We start from the raw sequence: 25,447 nt of genomic DNA on the forward strand, positions 1-25,447 counted from the left end.
ACAGTAGTAATGGGTGCTGATGAGGCTGGCTGTGCTCTGTGACCCGTGAAGTCTTGTGGTGGGCTCTGTTAACCAGCCTGCTGATATGACCAGGCCCCCTATCATTAATCACACACGTCCCTCTCTTTGGCTGTCAGCATGGTCTGGGCCAAGGTGGATGTACTGGGGAGAGCTCTCTGTGGTGGTGGTGGTGGTGGTGGTGCAGTGCCCTACAGTCAGTGTACCAAAGCCCTTTGTTTAACTATTTAGAATTTTGAAGCATATACTTGCAGAAGCCACCTAGTGCTGAAACAATTGGCCTCTCAATTGTTATTACATTAACAAAGTGTACAAAATGTGTAAATATGTATTTCAAATGTGTCGATCATCAGATTTTAACTGATTACAACTACAATCTTTAGTTGGTTTACTCACCTTTATAATAGTTATTTAGGGCAATATTGTTTTATGGTCTAAAAATCTGTCAAAAGTCTTACACAGGGGAAACCAGCCTGTTCAAATATGTAAATTAACTCTGCACAGGCAATTTTGGTCCTTTCCAAAAGCTCCATGCACACGCACAGCTCTCTGCTAGTTACTGTATTCAAGCTGATAGAATTTCACTCTGCGGTTTCTGTCTCCACTCTGTGCAAATTGAGATATTGATCCAGCGTGCAGCCGAGCTCAGCGGGCAGACATAGGTGCACGGAAACATAACGAGCTCAGTTGTACAGGAGCTTTTTTCTGAGGTTTCAAACCAACAATAACAACATGAATATCTGCTTCATACCCACATGGTCAGCTTTGCATATCCACAATCCACCATCCCCTCAGGTAATATTAGGTGGTGATGATAATGTTGCTGTCAGGAGTCTGATTGGTTGATTCTTGGAAGTTGTTGGGGTCAATTGGAAATTATGATCACACATCAAGAATTCATATTTATTTAGGGAAGCAAAAGTAACTATTAAACATGACAAACTGTGGTAGCAACACTCCTCTAGTGTGAGTTCACCCTTTTAAGAGACTCGGTCTTACAGTACGACAGATCATACACAGACCGGATGGGAGAGACGGGGCAAAGGAGGGTGGACAGGAAGAATAAAGGAGAGAATGGGTCGAGGGCAAGGTAGAGGGAGGGATGTGTGGGTGGACAGGTCTCTGGTCGTGACAGATCGCTGGCATTAGAGGGTGTCAGCTGGCAACTGTGGCACTGTCGGGAGAGAGATGAGCACGGCGGCGAAGAGAGAGGGAGAGTGAAGGAGTTAATGGGCTGCTTGGCTCTCTTTAGCTCGTCTGCTGCTAATGGCTCCGCAACACACGGATAGACAGCAGGAGAGAACACGCAAACACGCGCAGATGCACACATGCTACAGACACACACACGCCTGCTGTCTGCACTCTGGTTATGAGCCCTAGATGATTAACAGCTAATTAGGCCCCAATCTGGAAAGGCCATTAAAAGCCTCTCACAGTAAAGGATTGTGCGACTGTGCAAAACGGCAGCTTTTTTTTTTGTTGGGAGAGAGTTGCACGGCGGGTAGTCGGTGGATATAAACATTACATCAAACTATAGTCTGGCTTGTGTTGCTCGGCTGCTGGAGGTGTCATTGTTCATCGCTAATGTTTAGCAGAGAGTGTGTTGCTTGGCAACGGATTAAGTACGTCAACTATGTGCCTATAACGATTGTTGTTTAATCTCTGGCTAACCCTGCAGCACTGGAGGCTAAAGGACTAAAGTTTAAGAGGTGCTAAGGAATGGTTGGTTTTAGAGAGTCACTGGAGACCCAGCACCTCAGCACCTTAAGCCAAGCATGCACCTTATATCCACTGAAGTGCCTACAGTATACTTAAATTCTTGCTTGTAAAGACACACTCCCTTTTCCTTGGTCCATCACACACACAAACACGCGCACACACACACACACACACAATCACTGACACACTGGGGTCTTGAGGCGGCATGCCACAGAGATCAGGGGCAGCGTGTTGTTTTTACCAGGAGGTCAAAGGAGAGGTTAAGAACTTGATCCCTCCTCCACCAGATAACTACATGTCTCTGGGCACTGTCAGCCGCTCTGACATTCCACTATGACCACATCTCTCTTCTCTGCTCCACTCTCCATTTGCACAGGAGCAGGTGATCGGGTCTATACACTCACGTATTTGTATCATCATCAACATCAGTGCTTACCTGCGCTGTCATGATGTCCAGGCCTCAGTGGAGATACTGATCTGCTGAAGCCTAAACTACAGCCGGCTCCTGAAGCCATGTCCTACTGGGAATAGTCGACCGAGCTTTGAAGAGCTGGGATCTAAACATAACAGACTAAACACAAAGCAAAAATGAGGCAGAGTTGACAGCCTATATTCAAATACAAACAAGAAAGCATATGTTTAATATATCCAATAAGAAGAATGAAACATTTCTCATGAAAGTAACACAGTCCTGGATCATTATTTGATCAAAATACTATAGTAGCATAGTCTTATCAAGTTAGATCAAGCTTTAAAATAGCTTTTCCACATCTGTTCTGAGGAAATGGTTGTTTATATTCCTAGCAGTGACTAGGACCCTTTTCCAAATAAGACATTACTCCGATTGTGATGTGTACATGAGTTTCTAATAGAATATTCCATTCATATTCCTGTTGACATGACACAGAGCATAGTCAATGAATGACTTGTCTCTTATCTGCAAGAGCTTCAACTCCTTGTTATGTGTCCATTCTGTTTTCCAATTTTCAATTATTGCTTATTCCTCAGGTTTTTAAATTAATGTAATCAGAAAACGATGTTTACATTGCTGTGTTTTATTTAGACTATTGTCTTGACCAGGTTAATATCAGACTATTGGTGTCCATGTTAACATGCCTGATTTGTTCAATCAGTATTTACAACAAAACTTTTCTCCCAGAGACTTGGGCTGCAGTCACCATCTGTTTGAGCTCCTCGGGCCTCGTTTGCTGCTCTACGTTCACGTTTGGTTCCTCTCAGTCATCTGCGCTCTCGTAGTCCTGCTGACAGACCTGCAAACCACACACATGGGACAGACAGGGCAGCACATTACGTTCAGCCTTTTCCCCCGTATGAAACATCTACTCACTCAAAGCAGTGACAGAGACATCAGCTCAACTGGCCTCACAGAAGGAGAGAGAGAGACTTTCCCTCTGGTAGAACGGGCCGACCAGACTGAGTGATGGGTCAGAAGCTGATACTGAGGAGGTGGAACGCAGGTCACTGCCGTATGTGGTGAACCTCCAGTGTAAGTAAGCAAAGCATCGCTACTAAATGGATGTTGGTCACCAAAATCATCTGTAGGATTCTTCATCAGCTAACCCGCTAAAACATGTGGCTACCCAGGGTATTCTTACGGAATAGACTTTTTGCGAGGGTACTAACTTGCAGGATGCTGAAACAATAAAAAGTAGTGTTTCTGCAGAAATTGATTAAGAGTTACAAGCCTGTTATCTAAAGCCAAAACTCTGCAATATTGCTCTGTTCTGTTGGAAGACATCAGTGGTCGACTGTTAGCGATTAGCCTATTCAGGCCTGAGGGCTTGTTTTTGTGGCGCAGCTGATTTTACTCTCTCACACCCTCTAGTGGTCACAAATGACCAGCTGCTGCTTTAATTACGATTGAAGGGTTTGTTTTCTAAATTGAACTGAGACGTTTTCTCTGCTCTATGATGGTGATGGATTTTTCAGGGAGCCTCACATTTGCTCATACAGCTGTTATTGTCATGATCACCAAAGTGATGTTAATCCTGCAGAGGTAAACATCTGCGTGGCCGCTCAGCGCTAACAGACAGATGTCATATTAATATGAGCCATATCATCTTTACCCCACACCTCATGCACGCACACTATGAGCTCCTTTTGAAAGTCTTTCTCTGAGGTTTGTCACTTTCATATGCCGACAGCTCTTCACACTTACAAAAACTATGTCATCGTGGCATGCAAGTCCATTATCACTCCATGAGTATTATCACGTGAGCGTAGGGAGGTGGTTCAATTGCTTTTTGTCATGTATTCTGGGGCCGATGTTCAAAAAACAATTCCAGATATTTTGTCATTGTGCAGAATTGTCGGGGGGCTCTGTTTGTGAGACGTGTCGAGGAGCCGGGTACAGAAGATGAAAGCGTGTCCCACATTTTTTTTCCCACAAGACGCATAGCCAGACATGATAGCTCCCCAGCTCCGACCACCAGCTACACAGAGTCAAAGATCATCGCTGTTTACATTCACCTCTCATCCACACCGCCCTCTCTGATCGGACGCCCAGGGGACGCACACAGCACCGTTCCCACCAGCCTCCACATCTTATTCTCACAGGGAACCCCACAGGAATCCATGTGTGAGCTGAGGTAAACCACTGCAAGGACCAGTCACCAACCACTAAGATACACTTAGGCACTTGTGAATGACTGAGTGAGTGAAAACCTTCATGTCGTCTCGGTCCCAGCGTGGCTTTGTGTAACAGAACATGTTAGCCGAGTGCTAATCTATTCCCCTGGTGTCTCCACTGAGAGCCTTGTTGTTGGATGGGAACTAGCACGTGGAGTCAGGGGGGGGGTGGTTATCTGGCTAATGTCAGGCAGCGCTCACTGTAGGAGTATTGTCATGCATAAGGGCAGACATGTTTACTGTGTGCTCAGTGTTTTACGAGCTGTCCCCCCCCTTCGTCTCTGACTCCCCCTCTCCCTTGTCCTTCTTTCCCTCGTCTTCTTCTTCGTCCTCCTCTTCGGTGACGTAATGGAGGCGAGCGATGAGAGCCTGAGAAATGGGATGATGTACTGCTGCTGACACACTCACTCACTAATGTTGTCCTTCTCCCTTTTCCTGCACTCCTCGTTTTCGCTTCTGCCAAAGTCGGCTCAGATGCCTTTTTGCAACAAATACAGATTTTGCACTGGTTCGCTCCAGCGCTCTGTGGGATGGTGATGTCGCTCGGTCGACCACTGCAGTCCAGACAGAAAGGAATCGTAAATCACTTTGTTGATTCCCTAACTTTTCAACTTGTGAAACCCTGTGGTTAACAGATCTGTAAACTAATATAAATCCTCCCTTCATGCTAACCACGACATGTTTACATGCAAACACACTAAAGAAAGACATTTTGACACAACCAGCTAAACATCTGCCACCGTATCACCGTGACTTAATCTAGCCTGGCAGAGCTCCTAGTATTTATAATTATAGCGGCTAATGAGTATTAATCTGAGCAAAATACATTTGTAGAACTATTCAATGATAAATTCATGTTATTATGATATAATTCTAGAGTATAGTCAAGTGCCCAAAGTTTCCTCAGGGCTCAAATCAGCCTATGAAAAAACAAAATGTTTATATTTTTGTCTGTATATGACAAGGTAAATACAGTTAGTGTAAATTACCAACAACATTTCCAGTTTATTCCCGTTTATTCACATTAATTCCTGTTAATTCCCATGGAAAGTTTCCAACTTTGAATATTCCCGGAATTTTGCAACCCTAATCACTATATAAATGATTATGTTGAGGAGAGGATGGTTACACAAACACACACACACACACACACACACACACACACACACACACACACACACACACACACACACACACACACACACGTTCATCCCAGTCATCTCCACTCCACACCTTCAGACCAACGTCCAGTCCTCGACCCACTCTATAATCATCTGAGACAACAATGCTCCTCTCAACAGCTACACAAACACTCTCTCTCTTCAGTCGTCCTGTGTTCAATCAGCTCTGACCTGTTGACTTAGCTTCTGCTCACTTCATCCCATTGTGAATGTGTCTTTTGTGACACTGGTGATGTATTTGCTGACTTGTTAGACTGTTTAAGAAATCAGATGGTTAGATTCTCTGCAGGTTCTTGTTAACAGTTGTTGAAATAGTAGATGAAATTGCAGTTTTCTTGGTTTAGTTGTTTATCAAGTTACCAAAAAAGTATATTAACTACCTATAACCGGGTTAAATTCCACTTTTGCATATTGTTCTTTAATATTTTTGCCTTATATTATTTTTCCTCCTCGACTAAAAACTGAAATGACAAGACATGAGCTACAGTATTATTGCCATATGACTCGCAGCCCCATTTGCCTCACCCATTTACGTCTCAATCAGGATTGTTTACTCCATTGTCTGTGCCATAAATTGCACCACTTAGTGCTTTCTCACAGTCTGCACCAGGCCATTTGTCTGACTAAGGCCAAATCCAGCATGACATGTTTGTTTTGGGGAGATGCTTTCCCAATCACTGCTCATTCCGCTTCTTCTCGCCCCATAACATGATATTCTTGCTTTTCAAGTGGGCGAGGGATAAATGAGAAAGATGGGAGGAGAGAGCGAGAGTAAGAGAGAGAGAGAGTTGACGTTAGAGTTTCAGGTTCCACTTGCTAGTGAGTGCCTCCGTTGACCCATGGCCAGAACTCTCACGGTTGTGACCCATCTAATTAGTGGAGCAGGAAGGAGGGGGGGGGGACTGAAGTAACACACAACCCATCTGGGGTTCTCTCTCTCTCTGTGTGTGTGAATATGGGAATAAAGGAAATGGTTTGTTAGCTCCGCGGCTGCTCTAAGGCTCTCATTCCTTACATCATCCATTGCTTCTTTTTTTTCTTTCTCTTCTGTTTGGGGCCCCCCTCTCTCCTGGTTGGCTACAGGCTTCCTCTGCCTGCTTCAAAATGACAATCGGCTTCTCATTTACAGCGAGCTAATAAGCCCTTTAATCAGAGTGCTTGTCAACCTCAGGGCAAGCGACTCCGGAGGAGTTGATCTAAAGGATCAAATGACTGGAAGAAAGAGCAGCATGGAAAAAAGGAGTAGCAAGAAGGGTGAGAGAATAAGTAGAAAGGAAAATGAAAAAAGCTGTTGAACTTGGAGGAAGAATAGAGAATCAGAACAAGAGGGATAATCGACTTGCATTGAGATGAGAAGAACGGAATGGCGTCTGCCAAGGACGAGATTTAATCAAGTTTAATCAAATAAAATGCACAATAAGAATGACTCACGAGGACTTGATTTAACTACTGCTCCAGCATTTAGTCCAATGTCAACATGTGACGCCGCCTCACAAGCCGAATGTGGTTTTCAGGATGTTTTGATCAGCTCGTTCTCAAACAGTCCTTTTAGTTTATACAGACCTGACAAGTGTTTGCTTTATTCATCCGTAATCGATACAAAGGAAAACAGCCTGCCGCTGACAACACTCCGCACACAACATGTGCATTCGATTACGCACCCGCACCGTCGGGGACACACTCGCAGGCACGCGCACGGATGCCTGCATGGCCGTTGGCATGCAAATGAGCGGATTGATTTGTTAAGTGACATTTTAACTTCCTTACAGACAGCTCTCCGTAAGTCCTTAAAAGGGTTTTTTAGGACCAGTGAGGGTTGGAGGAAAGCGTTCAGTGTCACCTCGTTAAGGCCAAAGTGAAATCCAGCTCAATCCTGCTCAATCCAGACCATAAAGCTGACCGCAAAACCACTGAGATGTCACCGATAGGCCTCCGTGTGCACGCCCTGCAGACCTGGAGCATGGACGGACTTCTTTATTCCGTCCATATTCAGTCTAGAGGTCACTAAAGGTGTGGCGGTAAAAAAAAGTTGAAAAATTCCACCAGCTTTCATGTAGAAAAAAGAAAGATCAGGCTGAAGATGAGACAGAGAGTCCATTGGGGGCTCAGACTAAGCCTTGTTGGGTCTCCAGTCTGATGTCTCAAATATGGATGGCATGTTTTTCAATCCTCAGACCAGGGTTTAAATTTCTCTAAAGAGAAACATGTTGACAGACAAGCAGTCAAACTGTCGATCTCTTTGAGTGTTTTTTTTGGAATGGGAGCATCCCATTCCACCCACAGATGTCTCAGAAAGGAAGAATTAGTGTAATCTGAAACTTTTACATTGAAAAGTCATGTTCATTGTGATTAGTTTTCATTAAAACCCTCACCACAGCCTGAAAAACCTGGAATATTCATCATAAATATATAGATTTAAATACTCTGTGGCTTTGATAGGGAAATGATTGTATTTATCGTCATAGGAGAATATTCCAAATGATTGTTTCCATTGGCCACAAGTCACAGAGCACAACAAAGGGGATCCCCCCCCCCCGGCTTCCAAGGTGTACTTTATCAAATCTGTAACAATAGAAATGTGGGATTCCAGTGACTTCTACCCCCTATCAGCATTTACATAAAGGCATGCTAAATTATTCATTAATTATCAGAGAGTCCCCTGTGGACGGGGATGACACACACACCGGCTGCTAATTGGCCCATCAATAATCCTGCCTGCTCCTCCTGAAGTGGCACCAGATCCCACCTCAGGAATCTGCTATCTGCCCCAACCTTCTGCTCGAGGCGCCACACGAGGAGGAGACACTCCCACACCTGCTCACCTGGCTCAGTGTTCACGGGTTATTAGAACACGCCTCTTCACTGTACTCGACAGATAATCCTTTCCCAATAAGTCGCCTCAATTTAGGGTTTTCTCAAATGGTGTAATATTTGATGAAATATTTTCATTGCAACTTCTACACTCTCAAACTGCTATCATCTGGGTTCTTTCACATTGTGACATATTGTTATGTCAGTGAACAAACATTACTTTAAAAGATAAGGCATGTGTATTCAATACCTTTTGAAGAGTATAAACCATCAATGTGTAGCTGCGTCTCTCAGTACCTTCCAGCTTCTATTTCTATTCTGTGATGCATATAGTCAACGCCTGATTGTTCCCACTAAAACATAAACTTTCGTAAAAAGGTCTCAAATGTATATTTCAATTTTTAAGGTTAAATATAAGAGCATACAAAGGCCACATGGCCGTCTTTGTTTCCCTCTGCTGATTGACAGTAGATTGCGGTGCACATTAAATGCCCATCAGGCCCAGCTTTAGTTTTAGAGACGGGAGCAGGGCCTGTCAAAGGTCAGTGCTAGCGCATAATGAACTGATCTCTCTCACAAACACACACACACACACACACACACACACACACACACACACACACACACACACACACATATACAATTGGACCCCACTCTGCCCAGCACTAAAGTGAGTTTGAATAAAAAGGGTCTCACAGGTTTATAATGTGACATTAATAAGAACAGATCCCCTTGTGACACAGGCCTTTATACACACTAACATACTGTGAACATGCTGCCAGGTGAGAAGGACAGATATGAGTCTAAAGTGTCTTTCACTCCAGAGGTGTTTTGTTTTATTTGAATGCTAATGGTTTGGTTTCCATTGTTTAAGCATTACCTCACAGTTCGACCCTTAACACAAAATGTTGTAGTTACTCACACAAAGTGGAAAAGAGCAGACAAGTGTCTCCTCCTGGTTATTTCATCAGGTCTACAGCTCTCAGAACAGTGCTTGAATCTAAGTGGGATGTTGTCCAAACTACTAATGTGTGTAATAACCATAAATCTACAGTATACATGCGACTGGTTTTACACCTCTGACAGGAAATCCTCATACCAGACTCTGCTGTTAACTGCAGACCTGGGGATCCTTGAACTGTTTTGATAATTATGCAGTTAGTGCTCCTTTGACACCATGTAGGTAGAAATACCCACATGATTTGAGTTGGAAGAAGAAGACCAAATAATCAGATTGAAAACATTGTCTAAACACAAGCAGTTGTGCAGGCACAGAATTGATGATTTGCTGCAGATGCCAAAAGTTTCATTGAAGCCAAAAACTTCAACCAAGATCAGGAATCTCACCAGATGTATATTCACATCAAGAAGACCCCTAGTTATGCTGTTTTTGCTTGTCTATGTCGAACCAAACAAACCAGTATACCAGTGTGTGGGATTCTTAGATTGTATGACTGTCTACCAGAACCAGAACCAGAGGCATGTAGTGTCTCTGTCTCTGTCATACCCTTCCTTCTTATTACACAGGCAGCGGTTCAGCTCTGTGACCACCTCCGTTGACAGCATGGAGGGGGAACAACACAGTGTCTTGAACAGCCTTTAGTTAAACAAGGTTTCTGAAACACAAGCTCAATTTGAATGACAATGTTTCAGTCACAATCAGATCTCACTTCACACTGGTTACCACACATTTCTGTATTGGGATTAGCTACAGATTAGTGATCTAGCTTCCTGAGTATTATATATTTCTAAAGAAGTCGAGAGGTACAGTATATATTGTAATAAAAACATAATTAATAAAGAATAATTGGAAATAGTTGGAAGTTAAATGAAAGGAACAAATGACAAAACTCAGTGAAGACACATTTAACCAATCTCCTGACAATAAACGTGGTTTTTGGTACAAATCGTCAGTAACACAATCTACTCACTCAGGCGTATTTAACTATGTTTTTGTACGTTGTTGAACCTGGATTTAATTTTAACCCCAGAAACTCATTGATTCCCAGCCACACAGTGTTTTCACAGTTGAGCTTTTCATCAGCTCAGATGATGGAATTTGTGACCACATCAGAAGCTCAGTCGGTGCTCGAGTTGCAGTGAAAACATCCTTCGTACCTCGACTGTACACAGTCTCCTCTTTATGCCGGCGCTCCCCTGCCTGATTGAAAGTTGTAATTAAGAGAACGGGCGAGCACTCGGATGCGGAATGAGCTGTCACAAAGTCACATTTAAATGAGGGATGCTCCCCGGTCTCTGCAGTAAAAATTTAAATTATATAAATCGGCATTTAAGTGTAGCCCAGGCTAATGTTTTGTCACAAATTAATGTGACACAAGGCAGCAATGACAATCAAGGGCTGCCTCATTCTAATTTGGTCGTGTTTAGAGGGCTTTTGTGAGCCGACAGCTTTACACAAATTAACACAATTGCCCGTTTTTATGAGGAAACCATAAATGTTTTTTTTCCCTCCTTTTCTGGGCTAATGAGGAAAGAAAACGACCTGTACCTCAGCGTTATGGTGATGTCGAGACGTCTGCCGAAGAGCAACACGGCGCTTTTATCCGCCCGCAAGCAGCAGAGAAGAGGAACAAAGACAGAAGCTGAAACGGCTCCCTGATGAGCTCCAGGAGTTCTCTAATGTTTCGATGCTCCCACATGATCAGATCGAGATTTACGGTGCTTTTGCTCGTTACAGAAATCATTGGCAGATTCTGTCCCAGGAACAATTAGCAGGAAAATTTCTCTTGCTTTCTCCGAAGGGATTCATCTTTGAGAGGAATTAGCGATAACTGCTGTTCAGTAATGGTTCGAGGAATATGTTTGGGGAGTAGCATTTTAGAAAGAGTACGTTGTGTAAATGTTGTGCATCTGTTGACGTCTACAATGCTCCTAATCCTCCGCCTTCTCATCCATTAACAGGCTCTGGAGAGCGAGTTTGTGTCCTGCCAGCTCCACCAGTGGATCGATCTGATCTTCGGCTACAAGCAGCAGGGCCCCGAAGCCACAAGGGCTCTGAATGTCTTCTACTATCTGACCTATGAGGGCGCTGTCAACCTCAACTCCTTCAATGACCCCATGCTCAGAGAGGTGAGGCCGCAGCAACATACAATACTTGTATTTACACACACACACACATTTTAATAAGCATCGATGCACTGCACATCCGATGTAACTCCCTCGGCGGATCATGCTGAGTAAGGGGGAAAAAACCATATCACAGTAAGTACACTTGAGCGTTGGCGCTCTCAAACCGACGCCTCGTCCGACTCTATTATAAAAGCATCTGTCCATTCTCTGCATTTGTATTTCAGTGATTTTTTTCGATGCCATTAGCCGTGTTAAATTTGCTGTGGAATGGCAGGGGAGAGCTAAGCTAACAATCTCCTGGCAGGTATTGCTGAGCAAAGTCTTTCCCCCAGTGTGATACATCTAAAAGCACTCCACCAAGTGTTCCTCTTTGACGCCTTAAAGCCTCCTCCTTGGCTTTCATTCATTATTCATCGCACTCCCTTTGAACTGCCGCACACACGAGCCACGCTGGCTCGCCCCGGAGCAAACACATGGAACACAGTGCTGAAAAGAGAAACCCAACTAGCTCGCCCACAGCCAAACTCTGCTCTGACAACTTCACCAATGTGTTGTAAAAGGCTGCGAGCCAGCGGCAGAGCAACGCTGAAGCTGCGGTGGCAACAACCGGTGCATATGTCAGTGTATCCGCTCAAGGTTTCTACGAAGAAAATTTCAGTTTAATACTTGGTTTTTGCTGTCAGTGTTTTGGCCATAATTTGTATTCACTATGAAAACAGCTAATTTACCAAAATAATCGCTGGTATCTGGAAACAGTCTTGGCCCAGAAAGAAAAACTATCACACCGGTTGTAAACCTGGGGGCGTGGCCATGGCTGAAATCTGACTGGCCCCAGAAGTGCCTCTGTCCAGTTAGTCGTCTTTAAAAAAACAACGAATGTATAAATATGCACCTTATTGAACCATTAAATGGTTTTACACATATAATTCCCCTCTTTGTTAGTAGTGGATCCTTTATGGCCCCTGATTTACAAAAATCCTAGATGTGCTACTGTTGCTAATGGTTGCTAATAGGCCAACAGCCTCGTCTTAAACATCCTACAACTCTTATTTGTTCCTCAGAATTATATATTCAAGATATTTCAAAAGGAAAAATTGCCGTAATGGCCTTAAATGGTTTAAATGTAACTCTAATCTACACCTTCCTTCCTCATTTTGTGACTGGGATCTATGAATATGCTGATATGGCTCCGCCCCTGCTCCCAGTCTTTCACCCTCACAGCTCACAGAGCTCCACCCACAAGCTGACAGGATTGGTTTCTTAGGTTTGTGACATCACTAACCCTGGCTGTTCGAATCTGTTTTTTATTGAAGGCACAAAGGGACATGTCAACATGTTTAAAAACTTGATTTTCACTGGCGTCAGATTTATTTAATCAATAACAAAATATACCACTTGTTTAATTGTGTGCCTGCTTACATGTCTCCTGCTCCATCTGACTTTGTTGGAGCAATATTTATTTTGTCCCTTATTTTAGCAATTTTGTTATTACTAAAAGGAAAAAGGAACAAAACACCCGTTGTAATCCTCCTATAGGTGAAGCTCCTCATAGCGTGGAGGGTTAAATGGAGATGAGTCGTATCAAGAGGCTGAAATGAATTTCCACTGTTCTGATGCCCTTCATGCTCAGTGACTGGAGCATCACGGGCACCAGCGGTAGCTCCTTGATTTATCACCTCATTCACCCTAATTCCCATCCAGATGTGCTTTGGCCTTTAGCCACACACACAAACACACACACACACACGCACACACACAAAAACAAAAACACAAACACAGACACACACACACACACACACACACACACACACACACACACAATTACACACACATGCAGATTCATTACCAGGGTGCACCGGTCATTTCCACATGCAGCCTGAGTCCATTACCCACCCTACCGGTTGACACACACACATAAACACGCACACAGACACATACACAAACACACACACACTACTAAATTGGATCACTGGCACTCCATTGTTCCTGCCAAGCTCTTCCAGTGACCATGGGCTTGATAAATCAACATATACAGGCACCATCGCAGGCAGGTGCATGTGTGATTTGAGTGATATCAGAATAGCGCCCCCTGTCTTGCTGTTAATTACAGCAGTAATACCGATTTTGGATATGCAGGCTTCTGAAATATAAAATCTTTAGTTAAGTTAGTTTTTTTCTTAATCTTCAATAAATCCTTCATAATGTATATTTTTTATGAATAATTATGAATAAATCTGTGTTGTTTGTTTGACTCCTTAGAAATGAAAAAGAGAGTTTCTTGTATTTCTTTCCAGTGATGCTGTGAGTCTGAATCTGCTGTTTTTTCCCCATTGAAAACACTGTTCGTCTGAGAACCTTAATTAGTTAAATAAACCGAAGCAGTGTTATCCCCATGAGCTACGCCAAGGCTCTCCTTCAACTGTGTTTGTGCGGAAGGAAGCCTGCCCTGTCTGTGCACAAGGTGGAAACGCAGTTCCAGGCCTGGGCCTCGTCATAGCCGGGCACCGGGGGGGTGGCTGAGGGCTGCACTGGGCTTTGGGACGGAGGGTTTGGGGTTTGAAGGTTTCCCCCAGAGTCCGCCATTACTGAGTGACAACCCTGTTTCAGGCCTGAGCTGCGGTCTGGGCCCAGCTAGGCCACATTAGGACAGGCCTCAGGGCTGTTCAATGTCAGGGGGACGGGTCACAGACCTGTGTGTGTTTATTTGTGTGTCTTTGGGTCGGAAAAGCAAGTAGATTGGGGTCCTGGTTGGCTGATTTTGTATTCCTGCCACGTTGTTTGGCAGCCGTTAACACCGACCTACCGCAAACAACCTCACACGGAACCCGGCTCAGACTGCAGAGGTTTGTGCGGATCATACCTTGATATGTTTGTACATACACATTGTCTGTATACATGCATTCATTGATATGTGTATACCTTTGTATATTTACGTGTGCTCATCAGCATGAATGCACATGGCTGTGTGTTTATGTGTACGTTTCTGTTCTGGGGGAGAGTTTGGAATATCTCAGCACAGATTAGGGAACGCTGTGGAGACCGCTGCTGTGTTTTTCAAAACCATGATTACTTCCTGTCCTGCCTCCGCCGAATGTCAGAACCCCCCCCCCCCACACAAACACACTCTCCAAGAGAAGTGTGTATGCAGATGCATTTGTGTGTTGGTGCGTGCAACCCCCTGTGCACGGCACGCACGGACATCTGTGTTGCTTCTCGACGTATAAAGAGAAACACGCCCTGTGTTGCCTTCCCTTACTTGTACAGGGCTTCCCTTCTTTCACATGTGATTACGGAAAATCCCACAGCCCCTTACACACCAGTAACAAAACACAGAGCCCCGTCTGAATTGTATAGCGTGTGCGTAATTCGGCAGAAGACGGGAAATAGACCCACGTGAGTGAACCGGCCTTGGCACTCTGCCAAAGTCACTCACCAAACACAAGACCCAGTCGTTTATTTTCTTTGGACAAAATGCCCTTCACTTCATTTCATAGTTCTTTCATCCTAAACCGAAGATACAGATCATGCGGCTGCGCTGTTTGTCAGAGTACAAGGCCATCGCGCCTCTTTCTGTTCTGTCCAAAGAGTCAATGTTGTCGGGTTGATTTGCATAAAAGCTGCATGTTTTACATGGAAATCCATCTTGTCAAGTAGCCGAGTAAATCAAAGAGCCGACTGGGACATCTGAGCCGAGGGCGTCGCAGCCATTTAAATGTATAGAATATAGAAAACCCTCATCAGACACGGGCCAGCGCCCCCAAAAGAGATTGGCCTTGTGGATGGCCCTTCATATAATCACCTGAGCATTGCATTGGCACACAGGGAGAGGACATGCTGACCTAGACTCAGCCACTTTCCAGCGTTCCACTGCCTCATAAATGTCAGCGCCGGACTTAATGAAGATAGGTTGAATGGCTTTGAGGAGTCTCTTCTACGCATTAGCCAAAGCAAAATGCTCCGCTCTGCAGGCGGAGGAGAGGGGAGCCTCTCTGACCTTGAATCATACACTGGTGTCCTTTCACTAACAAACCAACTGCAGAGAGGATGTAAACGGTTAAGAGCGTCCGTCAGGATTGGTCGTGTGCGGAGGTGATCTGATCTTTAACACCGAGGAAGATCATTATAATCCCATCACGCACACACACACACGAGTGTTAACATGCATACGTGACAACACTGTATCCACACAGCCATCTCTTTTCAGCCTGACATGCATGTGTTCAGATCAACATAGAGCACTATATATAGATTTGTCTTGACCACCACAGACAGACTAACAAGCTGCTAACAAGGAGATGATCTTAAACCTCCAACATGCTCAGCGAGTACTTTCTGTATAACTACACTTCTTTTCTTTTGCATAACACTGTTGTTTTTAAATCCATACTTTAAAATAGAAAATGCATGGTAAGCAAACTTCTAGGCAGGGGTGAATTTATCTTTTTCCACTGGAGGATTTCAGGGTATTGTTCTGCTCAGAAAGATTAATGTAAGTAAAAAAAAAAGGGGAGACTCAAGATATGTGCAAAACTTAAGTTCACATAAAATCGATTAAATAACAAGAGACTGATCGTTTTCCTTGGTGTTTTTAGTTCTGCATTCACTTCTCTCTTGTTGTTTGACTCCTGACCCGTCAGAAGCTCTAACAGACAGTTGGGATCTCTGCTTCTCTCGGCCTCTCGGGTCTCTGGTTAGTTTCAGACAATGGCTACAAGTCCACTTAACTTCCCAACCTTTTTTTTTTTTTTTTCTCATGGAAATACCATATGCAGGCCTCAACCATGAGCTCATTCTCACAGGCCTGGCCAAGTCACACTCAAACGTCTCAGCCTACACACACACACATACTGACATACACACACACACACACACACACACACACACACACACACACAGACACACACACAAGCTGTCTCTCCCACACAGCCAGTCACAGTGCACACCAACACACTGACAGCGCTGTCATAATTCTGTGTTGGCCTTTTTCTCTCTGCTTGTCCCTTTTTATAAATCAGAGCTGATCCGTTTCACACAAGCATTTTCTGTTTTGATTTGTTTGTATAGAAATGTCTTTTGTAGATTTATTTTCCTTAAACTCATTTTTAAATGCTGCCTTGTTTGCTCTGCCTTGATTTATTTGGATTTGGAACTTGATTGAGATCCTTCCATAGTATTGGTGTAAAAGTAAATTCAATCAAGCTGCACCAAACACACACTTATAGATATCAGCTCTCTTAATATGCCTGATTATTTAAGTCCAGATCGAGAATTGATTCCCTGGGATATTAGTAAAAATGACCCTACCTTGAATGTAATGGTCTCTTCCTTTATCTGCCATGTTCCATCCTTCACCATGTTTCAACAGAATCTTAGTTTTTGGGTAATCCTGCTAAAAGTCAAATGCTGATGAAAACATAACCTTCCTTATGTTTCATCTACACAACATTTCTCTCCATAGTTATAATGATCCTTTTATTGTTTATTCTTATATATCGAGCAAAACCCTAACCCCAGTTTTAGTTTTCCATCTCTCTTAAATGGAAGCATTTGTGTCTTCTATGATTTTCAAAAGTTAAATTAGGCTACGAAAGATAGTGATGGGTTGATATTTTCATTCATTTAATTTAATATAAACAGATTCACCATTTGTGCGATATTAAACACCAGCACGATGCTGTGTAGAGCATTGGGACACGTGGCCACAGCCCTGCTCTCCGGTATGGGTGTGTTCCGTCCCGTGCTCGCTGGCCTGACAGTGAGCTGTGTGATGATGTCCAGGGGCGGCTCGGCCGGCGTCTGCTCTGACGTTTATGGTCCTATACCTCTTCATTAACACCACCTAACCAGCCTACAAGCCCGCCTGTCCCAGCCCTCCTCTGGTTCTGTGTGTGTGGCTGCCGAGGATAAATTGGTGTGTGTGTGTGTGCAAGTGTGTCCCACAGTGAAAAAGTGTGTTTACACGTGTGATTGTATATTTGTGTGTTTGAACACAAGTCTATTTTTCTTCCTCTCGCTGCATCTCTGTGTTTTCTTTGCTGTTCAAGATTTAATCATAGGAAAATCATATGATACGATAGACTGGGATCATGTGAGAAAGATAAATTAAGTCTATTTGTATATTTACTCACATTTAAACTTAAGTAAAAAAAAATGTAATGAAAAAGTCTAACATCTCTTTGCTTGTTTTGTTTTCCTCTCTCCCTTTGTTTTCTTCCCTCAGGCTGTGGAGTCTCAAATTAGGAGTTTTGGACAGACCCCCTGCCAGTTGCTCATCGAACCACACCCACCCAGAAGCTCAGCCATGCAAGTGGTGAGTGGTGCACACACACAGACACACAAACACACACACACGCACACACACGCAAACAGATCATCTCAGAAAACAAGATGAGCTCAGATATACCCCCTGTACTTTCAATGTATCAGTCTGGAAAAATACTGCGATGGATCAGTATCCCTCAGAGCCTCAGTATCGACTCAGCCTGCTTAACGCTGTCTCTGATTTCTGTTCGACTCTGGAGCTGGCACCGCTTTGCTTCACATAAGTCTTAATTTTCTGGCTCATTCTCTTAACCCCTCCACCCCCCCTGTACCTCCCGTCTCCTCTCTCTCTGTCCCCGTCTGCAATTGTGGGAAAGAAAAGTCTCGAGGTTTTAAAGCATCTCCTCTCTCATCATTAGCGAGGTGTGTGTGAAAGGGAGAGATCACAGGCATTTGTGTGCATGTGTGTGTGTGTGTGTTAAGTGAAAAGGGTTTCGCTGGAAACCTGGGCCCGAGCCAGATTTTTCCACCTGAGCTGGAAGCTGGATCAGCAAAGGAGAGCAATGAACAGCAGTCCTGAAGTGACGGCTTTTTAAGGGGCACAGAGTGCAGCCAGTGTGCCTGCCTGTGATGGACCGAGGCCCCATGAGTCCCTATTAGTGTGGTGTCCCTGTGGCGCTGACAGCTGGCTGTAGACCACCACCTAGTGCACACACACACACACACAAGCTCAGACTGGTGCTTTGAATCGTACTGTAGCGACAAATTCCTTTGAAATATATTTATTATTTTTTGTACTCCTCAACATCTAGTTCTCAAGCACAACATTCAGACGCCAGAGCACATTTCTGCCGCTCGCCACTTCTCCATATTCCTTCCCCAACACCCCTCTGCTCTTTGCTTTAAAAATCTTCCTGCTCTTTACTTTCTCTCCATCCTCTCGCAAGTGAGTGTGTTGTCAGAGTGTCGGCGTCCGCCCGTGCTGGTGGTAATGATACTGTCAGTGCGTCTGGTTACCTGTCAGAGGCACCGGATTCACTCAGGTCGGCTCCTGACGTTAAACACCGATGTTCCTCTTCTTTACACGCGAGGAGGAAAATGGCTCCGTGTTAGAGCTGCTTAGTACAAACAGTCTTTATAAGCTCCTGTCTAACCACAGGAAACAATGTGATGGGTCAATGAAAGCTCTCGCCGACTGTTTTGACATTGTTATCACCGACTGTGCATAACTACAGACTTCCATTGGGTTCAAGAGTAATTCATACTTGGAACTGGTGCTGGAACAAGAAAGAATATTGTCAAGAATTAATAATGTTTTACAATATTTAGCATATTAAAACATTCTCGGACTCCAGGTTCTGGAAAGTAGGGGATGGGATTTTGAAGGATGTGAGGATGCCACCTTGAATTGTTCAGTATTTTCTGAGAAGTTCAGTCCCTAAAAAAAATTAAACCTTTGTGCTGAAATCATTATTATTCAAAGTATTTGAAAATAACACATAACAAATTAAAGAAAAACATCAAGTGTTAGTAAGGTTTTGTTATGATGATCCTTTGATTCCCATGGAGGAAATTCCCAGCGGCATAGAATAAATATAGTTACAAAAATAAATATTAGAATAGAATAAAATTAAAAAAGAAATATATGAGAACAATTTGAGTCTCTGAACTCCACTGGAGAAATTAACATCTTTCTTCCAGAATATATTCCCTCACTCGATGTTTCGGTGATGGTTCTGAAGAGCATTATCTTACGTGATGCTCAGATCCTGTTTCATATTCATTTTTCAGAATTTCCTTTTAGATTTCTCCCCTTTCTGTACCTAAAAATGATCTAGAAATCCTGTTTTCCTGCAATGTAACTTCAAAAGCCTCATTCAGTTCTTACTACATAACAAGCTCCGTTTTCTTAGCTTGTCTGTGCTACTTAAAGCTGCTATCCTGCTCAGGCTTCCTAACTTTCTCTCTTTCCTTCTCTTTTCCTCCCTCTGTTCCTTCTCGTTTAACACCCACTGCGGCCGCTTCCCTTCGTCTTTTTCCGTCCCTCTCTCTTGCCTCTCGGCTCTCCTCCGTCTCTCCCCTGCGTTCCGTTGTCCATCCCCCGGGGGCTTGAACAGTATCTTCTCCTGCAGACGCCGCTGATGTTCACGGAGCAGATGCAGCAGGACGTTATCATGGTGTTGAAGTTCCCGTCAAACTCGCCCGTGACCCACGTGGCGGCCAACACGCAGCCGGGTCTGACGTCGCCCGCCATCATCACTGTCACCGCCAACCGCCTCTTTGCAGTCAACAAATGGCACGGCCTGGCAGGTAAGAGATTCATGTCTCTGCACTAGGGTTGCAAAATTCCGGGAATATTCAAAGTTGGAAACTTTCCATGGGAATTAACGGGAATTAACGGGAATATACGGGAATTTACGGGAATAAACTGGAAATGTTGTGGGTAATTTATATTAACTGTATTTACCTTGTCATATACAGACATAAATATAAACATTTTGTTTTGTCATAGGCTGATTTGAGCCCTGAGGAAACTCTGGGCACTTGACTATATGCTTCTGCATCGTTGTGTCATTCTTATCACAGGTCTTTGCACAGTATTTGCAAATGTACACAGCCTTTCCTTCTACATTGGATGGGGTGAAATGTCTCCACACATGAGATAGTGCACGTGGCATTGCTCTGTAGAATAAGATGAGAAAAAGTTTGTAAAAAAACACTAATGCAAAGCCAGAGATATAAATAGTTAGCCAAACAATTGGAACCGCTGTAAACATATTTTACAATTGATGGATAAATGAATGGAAATAGGCTAGATGAACAGATGAACAATCCTCAATCAGCATGCTAATATATTTTCCCAGTAATATCATTGAAACTTACCTGACTAGTCCTGTACACTACAGCAGGCCTCAATAGCCCTGCTGTAGAGTGAAGGATGCTGGGAGTTATCTGTGCATGTGATGGAAGAATGCACAGTGGAAATTTTCAAAATTCCCAAAATTCCCGAGCCAAACTTCCCATGGAAAGTTTCCGGAAAGTTTCCGGAAATTTACCGGAAACTTTCCGCCCCTTTGCAACCCTACTCTGCACACACGGGCTGTAAAAATGGAAATAAAATGATTTATTCTGTGATTTTTAGGCCTGATTCTTCTAAAATAATCTTTTGGTACCACCGAGTTTTCCTCCTCATCGCTTTCCCCTGATACTCAGCGTCTAATTAATCTGAGGATTGACCCGTCTCGTCTCCAAAGGATGGACATTGATCTGGGAGACAGTTGACTGTGTCTCCTGGATAGCAGGATCAAATGTGACACATGCAGCAGCCGGCGTTAGGTCTGGTGTCCACCCCCATACATCAGCCGCTCACTTCACAAAACCGTATTTACTCAACATCCATCCCGGCCCCGGAAGAAACATTAAATCTGATATCTGTGAATTTATGGGGATGAAGACTGATTGGTTTCGCGTAGAGAGTACAAACCTCATCCATGCGCACCACAGACCCCGACTGATTAACCTAAACTGTTTAGCGAGCCGACACGATAATAAACAAAGTGTGCTCGGCTCAGAAGCAGCTCATTAATTGGGCGGATTTACTAGATTCTGCATGTTGCTGTAAAGAAGAGATAAAGAAATGGAAATAAGTGCAGATTCAAACTTCTTTTCAGGAGAGGAACGCTTCCAACTTTTGTTCATGAGCAAAGTGAGAACAACACAAAGCTGCAGACATAACTCACATTTAATGTTTTTAATGAAGATGCAGCTAATGGAAAATGCAGCTCCATTATGATTAAACACTGCACCGGGGTTTGTGTTCATAATCAGTTTTGTTATGATATCTAAATATTAAACCGGTGCATAAACAATCAGTCATAGATGAGTTGATCAACAACAAGTTACAGTTCGGTTTGATGAATGGTTTGGATCAACTTCTCTAAATGCTGGAATCACGACATTCTCAACCAAAAGCCTTTTGAGTTTACAAATATTTATCTGACAGAACAAACAAAGAGAGAAGTAGCATTGAGCTCATAGAAACAGTGAAAGACATTTTTTACTGAAATGGTATCGAAAACTCGCCCATTAGTCCTTAATGTGTAAAATGGTTTGTTTCAGAATATACGATATTGGCCGAACGTCTTACTAAGACAATGTTGGTTTATCTTTTAATTTCTCACACGTCGGGTATGTGTTAAATTATGCAGCCAGCAATTTATATTTTAATCTGAATTATTAATTGGTTGATTAAAAAACAATTCAAGCTGATGGATAATGATAATATAATTGCAGCCCTTCATCAAACCGTGTGAGGATTATTCAGTCTTACAGAAATCTTTCATTATGATCGTCTTTTTACACTTGAATACAGAAAAGTCTTTATCTTGATTCCAGTGCTGACGTAGCAGTTTGGATAGAAAAGCATTTTGTAGCACGTGAGGAATCGTCGTCTCTTTGGCCTCGATTCCTTCCGGACATAATTGATGTCTAATTCACTGACGTTATGGTTATAAGTTTCAGTGTTTTACAATGAACAGGAAACCAGTGACTCTCTCCCAAGGCCACACGATTACAATATTAATCCTCCAGTCTGTCTCCCTCCTCTGTCAGGTCATCAGAGCTCGACGGTGCAGGACCAGCAGTACCAACTTCCTGTGGAGATCGACCCGCTCATAGGTACGTCGTCATTTATGGCTGCAAAAGAATCCACATAACCTGCATATTCTTTGCATAGTGTGAGCTTATATGTGCATTTTTTGTGTGTGTATGTGTGTGGATTTATGTTTGATTACCGCTGGCATCGTGGTGACTCATGGCAGTCTGCGCTGCCGTGTCCCTGGACAGTAGATTAGAGTTGTTTCTCAGCCTCTGCCCCAGTTCACTCCTCATGATATAGCCCCCTGCTCTCACACTGAGCCATTTGCATGCAAATTGGAATGCAATGAGCTGTGGCCTAGGCCGGCATTTCATCATCAACCCCCCCCTCCTCCGCCGTGCCATCCCTCCCTCCCTCCCTTTTTGCATCCTCTTTGGTTTAATTTGAGCGGAGGGAAAGGACGCGTGTCAATGGAAATGAATATGAATGTGGTAATAATGTGTGATTGAGAATGCACGGCGGACGGCTGTCAGGACAATATGGGCGCCTCTCATCCTTCACGACTTGTTGATGAGCAGGAGAAGAGTGCCGAGCCGGGGTGATGTATGGGATGCACCGGTGGAGCAAGGAGAGAGAGAGAGCCGGCACTTCCATCCACTCCCGCCTTCGCCTCTCTGCTGCCGCTCGAGATCTCACGCACGCCTGGCGAGGGGGGGGGGCGATGCTGTTCTTTCTCTGTGAATGCTGAAGTCTCACACAACCATTTCGACTCTGCTGAAAATAACCAGGCGCTGGTCTCACATATTCATCTTTATTCGCACGATCAGTATTTCTCTCTTTGGTCTTTGGATCCGTATTTATAAATTCAACGCAGGTTTTGTACTAGCATTACAGTGGGAGTGTGTTTTCAGGCTAATTTTATCTTCTAAATCTTGGATCTATTTGTTTTATTTTATCATTAGATTCATCATTGTTGCTTTCTCCTATCTTTCCATTCAGATGAGAAACACTAAATAGTATATTTCCGTGCGTGCGTGGGAGCGTGTGGATGTTTTGAGGGCGGTCGAGGGGATTTCTGTGCTTGTCAGTAATATATTTACACTGTTTGCATTCCTGGAGGAGCCTGAGCTAAACACAGTAAATTGAGGATGAGCTCCGAGCCAAGTGTGGCCGCGGGGGAATGTTGGAAATGGGTTGAAATATCAGCTGTGGCGTGCACACTGGACTTTCTCACTTTCCATACTTGTCCCTGACACCTGTTCTCCGGCGCTGTTTGACCCCCACCGAATAAGAAATACTTCACAGTGGACATATCTCTCTGGGAAAGAGAAAAGGCGCCACTTACGGAAAAGAGAGAACGTCGATAAATTCTCTTTCTAACTAACCATTGGCTGGAAATTACACGAGCAGACGAATGTGCGGTGCGTGCTCTGACTTGAGTGGTGGACATATTTTTTGTGAAGCTCCACACGCTCCATAATTTCTCAGACTCTCTCACGAACAATGTGAAGTCCTGTAAACTTCACCTCCAGGATGTTTTATGTATTCTCTCACAAATCTTCTCTGGGCCGAGCAGTAAAACTTAAGTAGAGATGCATCGGAGTGTGAACTCTTATAGCTGACGCGTAAAAAACAGTAAATTGTGTGTTACAGGATATCGATTCAACACTTTTCTTTGCAAGTCTACAGTTATCTTTTATTTTGTTTTCTCTCTCTCTCCTTCTCCTCTCCAGCCAGTAACGTGGGCAGTCACCGGCGTCAGATCTCAGACCTGCTGGACCAGAGCATCCAGATCAGCTCGCAGTGTTTCATCATCACGGCCGACAACCGCTTCATCCTCCTGTGTGGCTTCTGGGACAAGAGCTTCAGGGTCTACTCCACCGACTCAGGTACTGAGTTGTTTTTCTGCTGGGATCAGGAAAATCACCCAAAACTGCTTCTTTCTCAGGATAATATGATTAACTCAAGATCTCCAATTCCATTCTGCAAATTTATAATCATCCTTTGTGTCATTTTCTTTCATTTTACACAATAAATACTCATTCCAACGTTTTTGTGTCTAAGCTAAAACCTCAACCCAGGAAACCAATGTCTTCATATTTTCCAAAACAACACATACCTTTGGTCCTACAGCTATTTGCAAATGTCTAGAGGTAGAGATAGTAATTTACATGTAATACTCATGTTGTCACAAGTGTGAAAAAATGCAAGTTGATACCAGGTCCATTATTTGCTTAATAAATCCATGAACGCCATAAAATGTTAAACTCGAACAGTAATATAAAAACGCACTGGAGGCGTGGCAATGAAATTGATTTTCCATTCATCTTCCAGCCAGAGGATGAACCCTATTAGTTTTTGTGACTCTCGGGCCACAGCGTCAACTCTGAACCTCAAATGTCTCATAAACCCATAAACAGATTTCCGTGAATTTTAAATGAAAAGATTAAAGGGATTAACCTTTTTAAGGTTAATGAACCTCCCTGGGCTTTGCTCCACACATCTCCTGTTTATTTTGGTTTTGTACTACACTTTCGTCCTATGTGATGTAATGATTATTGCAGTTCTAGGTAGCCTTTAGAATTTGACCATTTTAGATGTTGTGTTCAATAAACGATGCAGTTCCCAGTCTCTAGTGTTTGTTGTGCCACAGATGTTGGTCTCTGCTCTACTGCACTGTTTCTGTCCCCGTGCAATCGTTATGAAATTTGCACAATTACTTGGCACAGCAGGGCCTTTATTTTCCCTTTTATTTTTACCAGTTCAAGGCTTGTGTGCTGTCAACAGTTCATTGTAGCCGCATGTCCCCGAAGTCGGTTGTTCAGTTCAACTGTTGAACTGGATCATTTCTTCAAGAGGTTTTCAATTGTGACAGGAAACTGTGGGTTTTCAGGTTTGATGCCCTTTTGTCAAGTTATTCTAGTAGGTTTACTGTAGTTATGTGGAAAATTATAGAAACAAAATCTCAGACATAAACAATTTTTAGCTCAACAATCCAATAATATTTTGGACTATTGTTAAACTCGGTGTTCATCATTTGATGCATTGTGTGTCTGAATGCTATTAAGATGCTTGCATAGCCACAGACACACACACACACACACACACACACACACACACA

General features: G+C 43.5%; 1 protein-coding gene across 2 annotated transcripts in view; it reads left to right on the forward strand.

The window, feature by feature from the left end:
* The window catches only part of lrba (LPS-responsive vesicle trafficking, beach and anchor containing), a 180,744-nt gene that overhangs the window by 144,075 nt on the left and 11,222 nt on the right, over nucleotides 1-25,447 (forward strand). For both annotated transcript variants that reach the window (XM_061086902.1, XM_061086894.1), the window contains 5 exons: nucleotides 11,301-11,468; nucleotides 17,689-17,778; nucleotides 19,862-20,039; nucleotides 22,341-22,406; nucleotides 24,060-24,215. In XM_061086902.1, the coding sequence (XP_060942885.1) occupies nucleotides 11,301-11,468; nucleotides 17,689-17,778; nucleotides 19,862-20,039; nucleotides 22,341-22,406; nucleotides 24,060-24,215 (658 nt within the window). The remainder of the gene's footprint in view (nucleotides 1-11,300; nucleotides 11,469-17,688; nucleotides 17,779-19,861; nucleotides 20,040-22,340; nucleotides 22,407-24,059; nucleotides 24,216-25,447) is intronic.

This window comes from Limanda limanda, chromosome 2 (genome assembly GCF_963576545.1).
Source record: "Limanda limanda chromosome 2, fLimLim1.1, whole genome shotgun sequence".
Classification (NCBI taxonomy): Eukaryota; Metazoa; Chordata; class Actinopteri; order Pleuronectiformes; family Pleuronectidae; genus Limanda; species Limanda limanda.